Source organism: Hemiscyllium ocellatum, chromosome 2, assembly GCF_020745735.1.
Source record: "Hemiscyllium ocellatum isolate sHemOce1 chromosome 2, sHemOce1.pat.X.cur, whole genome shotgun sequence".
In the NCBI taxonomy this organism is placed as follows: Eukaryota; Metazoa; Chordata; class Chondrichthyes; order Orectolobiformes; family Hemiscylliidae; genus Hemiscyllium; species Hemiscyllium ocellatum.
This window is the reverse complement of record NC_083402.1, coordinates 150571471-150584343: the sequence shown is the minus strand read 5'-3', so window position 1 is coordinate 150584343 and position 12873 is coordinate 150571471. Positions and strand designations below refer to the sequence as shown.

Below are 12873 nucleotides of genomic sequence, written 5' to 3'. Positions count from 1 at the left end.
AAATACATGTACATCCTGTCCCTCAGGATTCCCTCCACCAACTTGCCCATCACTGAGGTCAGGCTCACTGGTCTATAGTTCCCTGGCTTGTCTTTACCACCCTTCTTAAACAGTGGCACCATGTTTGCCAACCTCATCTTCCAGCACCTCACCTGTGACTATCGATGATACAAATATCTCAGCAAGAGGCCCAGCAATCACTTCTCTAGTTTCCCACAGAGTTCTCGGTTACACCTGATCAGGTCCTGGGGATTTATCCATTTTTAATAGTTTCAAGACATCCATCACTTCCTCCTCTGTAATCTGGACATTTTGCAAGATGACATCATCTATTTCCCTGCAGTCTATATCTTCCATATCCTTTTCCACAGTAAATACTGATGCAAAATATTCATTTAGTATCTACCCCATTTTCTGTGGCTCCACACAAAGGCCGCCTTGCTGATCTTTGAGAGGCCCCATTCTCTCCCTAGGTACCCTTTTGTCCTTAATATATTTGTAAAAACCCTTGGGATTCTCCTTAATTCTATTCGCCAAAGCTATCTCGCCCCCGTTTTGCCCTCCTGATTTCCCTCTTAAGTATACTCCTACTTTCTGTATACTCTTCTAAGGATTCATTCAATCTATCCCATCTATACCTGACATATGCTTCCTTCTTTTTCTTAACCAAACCCTCAATTTCTTTAGTCATCCAGCATTCCCTATACCTACCAGCCTTTCCTTTCACCCTGACAGGAATATACTTTCTCTGTATTCTTGTTATCTCATTTCTAAAGGCTTCCCATTTTCCCACTGTCCCTTTACCTGCGAACATCTGCCTCCAATCAGCTTTTGAAAGTTCTTGCCTAATACCGTCAAAATTGGCCTTTCTCCTTTAGATCTGGTCTATCCTTTTCCATCACTATTTTAAAATGAATAGAATTATAGTCACTGGCCCCAAAGTGCTCCCCCACTGACACCTCAGTCACCTGCCCTGCCTTATTTCCCAAGAGTAGGTCAAGCTTTGCACCTTCTCTAGAAGGTACATTCACATACTGAATCAGAAAATTGTCTTGTACACATTTAAGAAATTCCTCTCCATCCAAACCTTTGACTCTACTGCAGTCCCAGTCAATGTTTGGAAAGTTAAAATCCCTTACCATAACTACCCTATTATCCTTACAGATAGCTGAGATCTCCTTACAAGTTTGTTTCTCAATTTCTCTCTGAATATTGGGGGGTGTATAATACAATCCCAATAAGGTGATCATCCTTTTCTTATTTCTCAGTTCCACCCAAATAACTTCCCTGGATATATTTCCGGGAATATCCTCCCTCAGCACAGCTGTAATCCTATCCCTTATCAAAAATGCCACTCTCCTTCCTCTCTTGCCTCCCTTTCTCTCCATCCTGTAGCATTTGTATCCTGGAACATTAAGCTGCCAGTCCTGCCCATCCCTGAGCCATGTTTCTGTTATTGCTATGATATCCCAGTCCCATGTTCCTAACCATGCCCTGAGTTCATCTGCCTTCCCTGTTAGGCCCCTAGCATTGAAATAAATGCAGTTTAATTTATTAGTCCTACCTTGTCCCTGCCTGCCCTGTTTGACTCACTTCTGTTCTCAGCTGTACCCATCTCAGATTGATCTCTTTCCTCACTATCTCCCTGGGCCCCCCCACTCCTCCCCCCACCCCACCCCCCAACCCACCTTACTAGTTTAAATCCTCCCAAGCAGTTCTAGCAAATTTCCCTGCCAGTATATTAGTCCCCTTCCAATTTAGGTGCAATCCGTTCTTCTTGTACAGGTCACTTCTACCCCAAAAGAGATTCCAATGATCCAAAAATGTGAATCCTTCTCCCATACACCAGCTGCTCAGCCATACATTCATCTGCTCTATCCTCCTATTCCTGCCCTCACTAGCTCGTAGCACTGGGAGTAATCCAATATTTATCACATTATTGTGAACAAAAACATAATCTCATTTTCCCTTGCTTTTAAAATAATTCATAGTTATGTTTTTCATTATTTATTAGCTTTAATGAGACATAAAACAAATTTGGGAAGCACTGTGTTTTTTTTTGTCTTTTGCCTCTTTCATTTGAAATGTTCTCCCAATTAATCTTTCAGGCCAGCCTCGATATTAAATTTAATTGCTGCCTAGCTGATCTCATTTTCTCAAACTGTAGTCTACCAACTTATCAAAAGCTGAAAAAAAAAGGGATTTTTAAAAAATCTATTGGAATGTGAGAGAACTGTTGGGAACAGTAAGGAGTTAATTGGTCCAATATACAATGTGGTCGCTTTACCACATTGGTCCCACTCTGGTATCATGGTGGTGGCTTAACCTGAAGGTCACCATGCCTCAGGCGAAGAGGAAGTTTGGGAGGGAAAGTCCTTAATAGTAACCTCAGCCAGTGTGAGGCTCCAAAATGGAGCCCATTCTGTTAGCATCACTCTGAATTGCAAATCTGCTGACCAGCCAACTGAGCTAACTGACTCCAACATGCAAGTTTGAGCTGAGGTTGTGTTGTGCCTTTCATGATTCTTTGTATTTGATCAACATATAGGATCTGGATTTTAATTAAAAAATCAAGTACATTGTTCCACAGTTTGATCAGACACCATACTGGCTTTCAGGAAGGATTTCCTCAGAGACTGGGAGAAGGAACCTAACAAGGATTCAGGTGATGATCTCCCAGCAACGGAGAGCAGGGAGATCCTTCAGTAGTTCCCAGCATCCACTTTGTCTCCTTTCTTGAAGATGGTTACCGTGGCAGCATCCCTGAGACTGACAGGGTTTTTTTTCTTTGTCCCAGATGTTCAGGAACCGTTGATGGAAATGAAGGCAAGTTCTGTGTTTTTTTCAAGTTTGAAAACCTACACTGAATCCTTGTGGGGTAAGACATAAAATGAAGCAAATAAAGACTAATTAAGGAGACACAGCAGAAAGAATGGCACTGTAGGTTAAATTCTGCAAGGCAAAAAGAGCTCAGAAAAAGGAAACAAACTTTAACATATTTAATGGATTTGTGGACAACAATAGCCAACATCGGGACAGGAGTAGGCCATTCAGTCCCTTTAGCCTGTTCCATAGCTAGTGTGTGGCCTAATTCCATATACCTGCCTTTGGGACCTATTCTTTCACACCTTCGCTTAACAAAAAATTTTCTATCTCAGGTTTAAAATTACCAACTGATCCAGCATCCACTGCTGTTTGTGGGAGACAGCTCTAAACATCTCCTACCCTTTGTGTGTAGAGGTGCTTCCTAAGATTTCTCCTGAATACTCTGACCCTAATTCTCAGACTATGTCCCCAGTTTTAGAATCCCCAATCAATCCCCAAAGAAATAATTTTCCTGCTTTTCCCTGTTAATATCTTGAAGATTTTGATCAGATTACCCTTTACAGAGAACAGGCTTAATTTGTATAATCTCTTCTCGTAACTTAACCCCTAAAATTCAGGTATCATTCACATAAACCTACATTGTACCCCCTCCAAGGTCAATATATCCTTCTAACATGTGGTGCCCAGATCTGCTTACAACATTTTAAGAGGGGTATAACCCACGTTTTACATAACTGGAGCACAATTTCTGCATCTGTATACTCCCATCCTCCAACATTCCATTAATTTTCTTGATTATTTTCTGCATCTGCTCGTAGCAATTTAAAGATCTATGCACCTTGAACCCCCAAGTATTTTTGGACATCCATTGTGTTTAACTTCATACCACCTAGAACCTATCCTTATCTGTCCTTTATCAGTCCAAAATGGATAGCCTCACATTTGCTTACATTGAACTCCATCTGCTACAGATTCACCTAGTCTATCAATATCTCTCTGTGATCGCATGTTATCATCTATATGCAGTTAAAGACAAAAAAAAAGCTGCAGACACTGGAATCCAAAGTAGAAAAGCAGGAGGCTGGAAGAACAGGAGGTGGAGAAATTAACGTCTCAGGTCACCTCTCCAGCTCCTGATGCTGCCTGGCTTGCTGGGTTCTTCCAGCCTCCTGATCGTCTATATACATGCAATAATTTTAGTCAACATGCAATAAATACACTTAAATATCCTCTACAGAATTTATTTCCCTAATTGGTTTTGTAAATCTAGATTTATTCAGATAACACTATAGGCATCCTTTCTTTGACAGTAAATTACATAGAAAGATGAATTGTACATAAATTATACAATTTTACAGAATAAAGTTAAGGTTACATGTATGTGTTTCACTCTGTCGTAATTCTAAAATGCAGTGTGCATGACTCTTGTGGTGAAAATTAATTACATCACAGTCATTGCCTAAAAGGCTCATAGGAAAACAAGTCCCTGATTAATGCCCGATACCTCCATAAGTTTGAGATGGAAATCTGTTTGGAAAAGCAAGGAAGGTTTGCATTTAGCTAGTACTGTCCCCTACGTCAGAATGTCCCAAAATGTATTATAGCCAATGAAACCGAGTCACTGTAGGAAACATTAATTTAGTTCATATTATTTACATTTTCCAGAGGCCTAGTCTCATCTGTTGTCCCGGATATCCTGCTCTCAGTGAGTATGAGAAAGCGACACAATTACCCGATTGATCTTCAAATGCACTGCTGGACATGCTTTTGAATTAGTGTCCTTAACTTCTTTGAATCTTAAGATAGGATTAGCCTTGGTCAATTTTGCCATTATTAGACCTATCTGAGATCAAGGTATCCACTGAAAAGAGCAGTGCTCCTAACCTTTGATCACCTTTTGTTGTACAGGTTTTATTGTCATGTGGTGCTGGCAAATTAAATTGCAGTAAGCCATTTGCTGATGCTCCAGCAGTTGCTTGAGTGAGCAGTTGTGTTTCAAGTCCACTCAGCCGTGCTTCTTTCTCTTTCAAAGTTGTTTCCAGTAGGCGTATCTTTTCTTGCTGTTGTGACAATTGACTTGACAGTTCAAGGACAAGACGCACTCGATTTTCATCTCCAGAACTGAGCTCACGATGCTCAATGCCATCACTGCTAACACCTTCATCCAAATGCTTATTGTTGAATTGTTGTTCTGTAAAATGAATGATAATGTAATAGTTATCTAATTGTTTACATTTTCCAGCTGTTGACGCACCATTTTATAATTGAATGCTGTTAACAAGGACCCTCATTCCTCACCAACATGGACTTATGAACTATCCTTTACATTTTCTCAGTCACCGTTATACTGTTAGGCGGCAGGAGACTGAAAATCTACTGGACAGGATCTGTGCAGTTATGGCAGGGTGGTAGAGGTTGTAAAACTTATTGCTGACTCCTCTGAAGTTCATAGAGTCGTGGAAAAGACCTCAAAGTAGGGAGCCTTTGTTGGTGTAAGGGGAATTGTGCATAGCCCCCAACCAGAAACAACTGGTATACCGATATGATATGGTAGGCCTCAGGGGAAGAAGCTCGTCACTACACATTGTATTAGCTGTACTGCATTAAAAATGTTTAATCAAAATTCCTTCTCTGGATCTCAACCTCAGGTTGAACTGATAAGTTGTCTTGTTTGCAGTAGGACATGCTTAGCAATACCAAACATATGTGTAATAATGAAACAACGTCAGAAATTGCTGGAAAAGCTCAGCAGGTCTGGCAGCATCTGTTGAGAGAAATCAGAGTTAACGCATCAGGTCGAGTGACCATTTCTCAGAACACACTTAACCGGAAACCTTAACTCTGATTTCTCTGCACAAGTGCTGCCAAACCTGCTGAACATTTCCAGCAATTTCTGGTTTTGTTTCTGATTTCCACCATTCATGGTTCTTTCAGGTTTTATTTAGTAGGTACTGCTGCTGATCTCTACTCTAGACTGAAGAGCAGGAATAGTGAACCTCTTGACTCCATCCCTATGAGTTGATCCATGAAAATCCTCAGATTGTGTCGCTATTCCCCAGGCTTTCGATCAGATGTGTGGCAGGTATTACTGAAATGGCTACAGAGTTTTAGTCTATATTTGCATATATTTCAGACTTTTTCCTCTTGCCTGGTCCACTCCTGATATGGCACCAATCGTTGCAGGAGTTCCTCAGGATAGTGTCGTTAGCTCAACCATCTTCAGCTGCTTCATCAATGAACTTCTCTCCGTGATGAGGTCAGAAGTGGGGATGTTCACTGGTGAGTGCACAGTGTTCAGCACCATTCTCAACTCCTCAGATACTGTTCAACTGCAGCAAGAACTGGACAATAATCAGGCTTGAGCTGAAAACTTGCAATTGACACACCATACAAATATCAGGTAATTGTCATTTCAGACAGAGAATACAGCTGTGCCCCTTGACATTCAAAGGCATTGCCATCATAGAATATGAATGTAGGTTTGCTCACTGAGCTGGAAGGTTCACTTTCAGATGTTTCATCACCATACTAGGTAACATCTTCAGTGAGCCTCCAGATGAAGCACTGCTGATGATTCCTGCTTTCTATTTATATGTTTGGGTTTCTTTGTTATGGTAATGTCATTTTCTATGGTGATGGTATAGATCCATTGACTTGGACCCCATTTACCACCCCCTGAGAAAAAGAACAGGAAATGACATCACCACAGGAAATTACATCACCAACCCAAAGAAACCCAAACATATAAATAGAAAACAGGAATCATCAGCAGTGCTTCATCCGGAAGCTTACTGAAGGTGTTACCTAGTATGGTGACAAAACGTCTGAAAACGAACCTTCCAGCTCAGCGAGCAAACCTGCATCCAGATCCTCAACCTGAGCTACAAATCTTCTCAAATCTTATCACAGAATATCCCACTATAAATATCTTGGAACTTACTATTGATCAGAAACTGAATTGGACCAAACATATAAATACAATAGTTGCAAGTGCAGGTCAAAGGTTGGGAATATCTCACCTCCTGACTCGCTTAAGATGGTTCATCATCTACAAGGCACAAGTCAGGAATGTGATGGCATACTCTCGACTTGCCCGGATAGGGACAGCTCCAACATAGTCAAGACTCTTGACACCATCCTAAGCAAAACAGTCCTCTCAATTTGAACCACATCCATAAACATTCACGCATTGCACCACTGGTGGTCAGGAGCAGCAGTGTCTACAATCTACAAGATGCACTGCAGAAATTCACTAAAGATCCTTACATAGCATCTACCAAACCCATGACCCATCTAGAAGAACAAGGGCAGCAGATACATGGAACACCACGAACTACAAGTTCCCTTCCAAGCCACTTACCACCCTGACTTGGAAATATAATGTCATTCCTTCATACACATTGGGTCAAAATCCTGGAACTTCCCCTAATTGTATTGTTTCTCTACTGACAGCATATGGACTTCAGTTGTTCAAGATGGCAGCGTATTAACTTCTCCAGTTAACTGGAGATGGACAACGAATGTTGGTCCAGCCAGCATTGCCCATATTCCCTGAATGAAATTCTTTTTTTAAGAAATTACCAAAAGGGCTCCAGATTGTTTGGCCTGTATTTACATAGTGTTGCCCCTCCACAGCTGAAAACATTGATTTCTGTCAAGGCACTGTTCCATAAATTCTGCAAACTGTTCAGTAGCAGTGTGAAATGGTCACTGATGGAGTCTACCCAACAATGAAAAGCTGTTTGATTATGGGAAGTAACACATTTAATGCTGATCGAACATCCACAACAAAGTATACTTACCAATGGTATTACTAGTCACCACTCAGCCCATTGACAGTGTCTTCAGACACTGAGGCCAAATAGAATAGGCACCTTATGATGCACTAACTCAGAAGCTGTCGGTGTTATCACATCAGGTGGTGTATTTACCCAGCAAGTCTTTGTAAGTTTGAGATGCTCCATGAGTATTATTATTACCCTCATATACTGCCTCACTGTTTCCTGATGCAATTTTCCATCTCCCTCTGTCCCTGGGACCACATTACGTCAAGTGTCCGCAATTCGAAGGCAAACTGCAAATTAAATATGTGATTGTGTATGCAGGGAAACAAAATAACTGAAGGCAATAGGCGTGACAGAGTGAAGCAGTTCATGAGAATGAGGTAAAACCAATTCTTGGCAATGATACAAGACTCTAATTGTTAGGAAGTGGTATAGATAATCCAACCAATTATGAGTAAAAGTTTAAAGATGCAGAGGTATTCTTATTCAAACCATATCCTAAATATAGCTAGATTTCAGATTGTTTTTCCCATAAGTAATGCAGTTGTTCAGATCAGTCCCTTGTTGATGTAAATGGATTTTAAATTGATGCTGAATTTGTGTTAGAAGCTTTTGTTATTTTTATATTCATGTGTGTTTTCTAAAAGCTTTAATGGAAATGACATTGTATTCATATACAGTGGAACCTTCATCATCCAGCATTCAATTATCCGAATATCGGATTATCCGGCAAGATCGCAAGGTCCTGATGCTTGGCTAAACAATGTTATCCAGCATTCAATTATCCGGAATTCAATTAACTGAATGAAATACTCCCAGCCCATGTCCTTCGGATAATCGAGGTTCCTCTGTAGTATCTTTCATAACTTCACAGGAATACTTCTCAGTTTCTGAAATACTCTGTTACCAATCTTGTCATATAGGGAATTCTGGAACCCAATTTGCATTTAGCAAGATTCATAAACCAAATGGAGCGATGTTGGCCTCTTAAGATTTCAAAATTGTTGTTGTAGCACATGCACACATTTCTGATGCAAAATGTGCAGAATGCTATATTACTAAAGGGCTGGAGGCAGATCATGCTAACAAACAATGTAAAACATTAATCTTGAAGCCATCTCTGCTACTTCACAGCAAAATGCTTTAACTTGTGTTCTCTCTTATCCTCGTTCAGCTGAACGTGTTCGGACAGAAATATAAAGTTCTGGAGACACTCAGCGAGTCAGTAGGATAAAAGCATATGCTCAGCAAGCTTTACATGGTCAGGAAGCCAAAAAGCTGAAAGAGTCAGCCCGACATTTCAAGTTTAACCTTCAGAACTGAAAATGACTAGAAAACAGTGGTTTAGAAGGTGCTGTTGACATAGTGAGAGGAGGAGCAAATGGAACAGATGGTGATCCTGCCCGGAATAAAAAACAAGGGAATATTAATGGTGGTAAAGGAGTGATAGAAACGTAAGATAGGTACAAATTACAGGAGTGAAAAAGAGAAAATGGGTCCACTCTGATGAGAGCCAAGATAGCAAGACATAACAAGACAAGGCTGGGGGAGGTATGGGGTGTAATAGAAATGGTGAGTAGAGGCTATCCTCAAAGCCTGTTCCTCCAGCCCACCTTGATTTTGTTGGAATCAGTAGCAGGCCCAGTACAGAAACGTTATCATGGGAGCAAGATAGTTTATTGAAATGGCAAGGAACAGGAAGGTTATGGTCATTTTTACAGCAGAGCAGAAGGGTTCCACAAAGCATCCAGCCTATGTAAGCAGACTACATTGCGAAAGTAGTAGAGTAGATTGAAAGAAGTATGCAAGTAAAATATTGCTTTCCCTAAATGATGGATTTGGGGCCTTGGTCAATGAGGAGAGAGGAGGTAATGGACAGGTGTGACACCTTCTGTGATTACACGGGAAGGTGCTGGGTGAGGGGGGGGGGGGGGGGGGAGGAGGTGGTGAAAGGAGTGGTGGAGGAGTAGACTAGGATATAATGGAGGGAATGGTGTCTTTAAAACACTGACAGTGGTGGAGAGGGCAAGATGTGTTTGGTGGTGGTACACCCTGCTGGAAAGGTCAGAAATGGCTCTCTCCACCGATGCTGCCAGACCTGCTAAGGATTCTCCAGCACTTCCTGTTGTTATTCCCAGGTTAATCGGTCACTTCTCGTTTCTGGGTGTTGCTGCAATTAAACAGACTCTGGGTGCTTTCTATAAATGATTAAAGTTTCAATAGTAAATATGGAGTGACAGGTGCTGATGTGGGTTTTTTTTTTGTTGATTTAAAACTAGACGAGGAGACTTTCTTCATGGCGTTGAGCATGTCTGGTAGCAGGATTATCATCTATGATAGCAATCTAAGCTTCCAAGGCAGCACTCGGTCAATCGGATGGATACTGCTTCTTTGGTCATGGAGTCTGAGGATACACCTGCAGACACTGTCCAAGGGCTACTTCTGAAGAGCTGGAGTAGCCACCTGTTCTGTGATCTGTGCAAAATCCTGTGCCAAGCTGGTGCTGGGCACCTTCACGATTCTTAGCATTGAGCGGTAGGCTTCCCAATGTACATTTAGTGTGTGCACTCCTGGACAATCGTCTGTATTATCCCATCAATGCCATCGTCCCAATCCCTTTTCAGCAGAACCAATGTGTTTACCATCTTCCTGTTCCTGACCCATGCCTGTTCCTTTGCCTCTGTTCTGATTGTAGTGTATTTGTGGCCAAACCCAACTTCTGATTCCACCTCCATCCTATCCTCAGCATAATGCAGACTATCAGAATTTGAGCTGGTGGCTATGACTGGCAGAAGAACAGCTTGGATGGATAAATAGCTACTCCTCTTATGTTCCATTATTCCTACACGTGTCTTCATCTTCAGTCAGCTTGTTCCTCCATGACTACCAGAGAAACTTGCAATCTTTGGTTACAGAAACGAAGGCAGATTGTGAGACTGGGAGAAGTGGGAAGTGAAGAGGATTAGATATGAGAATATTTACACCTTCAACTGATCCAGCTTTGCTGGTGGCCAGTCTCTTCCTGGAAGGGCCATATGTTCTGTGGACATGCCTCTGCTCCTGCATTTCGTTCCTGAGACACTCTCCTGAGTAAGTGGGGAAAGTGTGCAGCAATCTCTGTGTGTTATCATAGAATCACAGAGTCCTGGAAGCAGGCCATACAGTCCATCAAATCCACACTGACTCTCCGAAGAGCTTCCCACTCACATTCCCTCCCCACCACTACCCTCCCACCAATGCCTCCGACCCCATCCCTGTAACCCTGCATTTCCCATGGCTAACCCACCTTGCCTGGGCATCCCTGGACACTACGGATAATTTAACATGGTCAATCCACCTCACCTGCATATCTTGAACTGTGGGAGGAAAACAGAGCACCTGGAGGAAACCCACGCAGACTCAGGGAGAATGTGCAAATTCTGCATGGACAGGTTACCTGAGGGTGGAAATGAACCCAGGTCCCTGGCGCTGTGAGGCAGCACTGCTAACTGAGTTAATTTCACTTTTGCAACTTCAATTACATCTTCACTTTTCTTATGGTCTAGATGGGAAACGTTTAGTATATACGTTGGCATCTACAGTTAAAAGGCTTCTATTTTCTTCCATAGATTTGACATAATGTGAAGACCAACATATAACAAGCATCAGACATAAACGTCGAGATGTGCTATCTCTGCCAGAGGTCCATAATGCATCACAAAGGAGGTCATAGATCCTGGACTGTGGTAACTCAAGGCCACTGGATAGGGAGTGTGTGTGTGTGTGTCTGGGTGGTCTGCTGAATGCGACACCTGTCCAACCCCTCTGTATTATGGGGCTAAACTTTGGGATGGATGGGAAGGTTATGGACCTGATCCATGTTCCCACACTGACAGCATGCCTGGTGGTGACATAGGAACAGCACCATGCCATTCAACGGAGGAGAGAATTTTCCTGCATTAAGCATGTATGAATGAGAGCCGGAAGTGGAGTTATGAACTGGTTTGGGGGGTATTATGTGGCTTAGTGTCAGGGTGGGAGGGAGGAGGTGGGGTGAGGGCTAGAGATCTTGACCACCCATTTCTAAAACTGGGTGAGGGAACTGAGGCAAGCCTTCTAATCAGCCTTCCTCAGCATGATTCATCTCCATGGCAACCTTAGAACTACCTCAGAAAGAGCAGGCTCCACTCAAACACCCATGCCTTCCCCACACTTTCCTGAAATCCTAAATTTGCATAGAATGGGACCATTAATACCAAAGTGGATGTAACCTGAGGTAGCTGCCTTGCTAGTGACAATCTGGCTTCCAGTGTCAAGGCACTCGATTATCCAAATAACCAAAGGAAAATTCTAATCACCTTGACACCATGTCATCAGGATGTACAGTCAATGATAGTTTACAAAGGTGGTCCCATGCTTACCAGAAACTGAGCATCCGAGAGCCTCAAATACCATGTGGCCTGTTGGTAAGAACAAATTTAATATGGATCGCTCTTCAACAGCCATTAGACAAATCAGAGTGGGACCCAATCGAGAGCTTCTTGAGGTAAGTTTAAAATATATACTTTTGAAGGCAGTTTCCAACGGCTCCACTTAATGATCAATGCTTATGCCATAGTACAATACACTAACACCACAAGATTTAGGAGCAGAATTAGGCTATTTGGTCATAGACAGTCATAGAGGTGCACAGCGTGGAACAGATCCTTTGATCTAACTTGCCCATGCCGACCAGATATGCTAAATTAATCTAGTCCCATTTACCAGCATTTGCCCCATTTCCCTCTATGCACATGGTGTCTGCTCCAGCATTCACTCATGGCTGATATGTTTCTCAGCCCCCATTCTCTTGCTTTCTCCACATAACCTTTGATCCCCTGACAATACACAGAAATCATCCAAACTGTCTCAGAGCCAGCTTTGTTCAGCGTAAGGCCCAAAGCTGGCACTTGTACCCTCCTTCACAGATTCAAGGATCTCATCCTGCTTTAGTCACCCACCTAGATACCTGAATATTTCTTGAACTAACGGGAAGTCAGGTAAATACCTGGCATCCTCGCACCATCAGGTGGGTCACCCTGGAATTGCTTCTTTCGGCCCCTATTTAGGTCCCTATTTTCTTCCTTGAAAAACAAATCTAACAAAAGCGCAGTGATTACGTAAACATTGCACACAAATATGAACTCTCATAAGATATATATGGTAGCACATTTAAATAAAGAATGACCTTATGAAATGCTAATCTCAAAGTAACTTGGCCATGCCATGGTTTCTTGTGTGTGTG

At 42.2% G+C, this 12873-nt stretch overlaps 1 protein-coding gene across 1 annotated transcript in view; it reads right to left on the bottom strand.

Annotated features, from left to right (window-relative positions):
- Positions 1-4210: 4210 nt before the first annotated feature.
- Positions 4211-12873, bottom strand: part of LOC132829644 (coiled-coil domain-containing protein 192-like) — a 33925-nt gene continuing 25262 nt past the window's right edge. Inside the window, exon 4 of the mRNA XM_060846981.1 lies at positions 4211-5017. Within this exon, the coding sequence (XP_060702964.1) occupies positions 4635-5017 (383 nt within the window). The 3' untranslated portion in view covers positions 4211-4634. The remainder of the gene's footprint in view (positions 5018-12873) is intronic.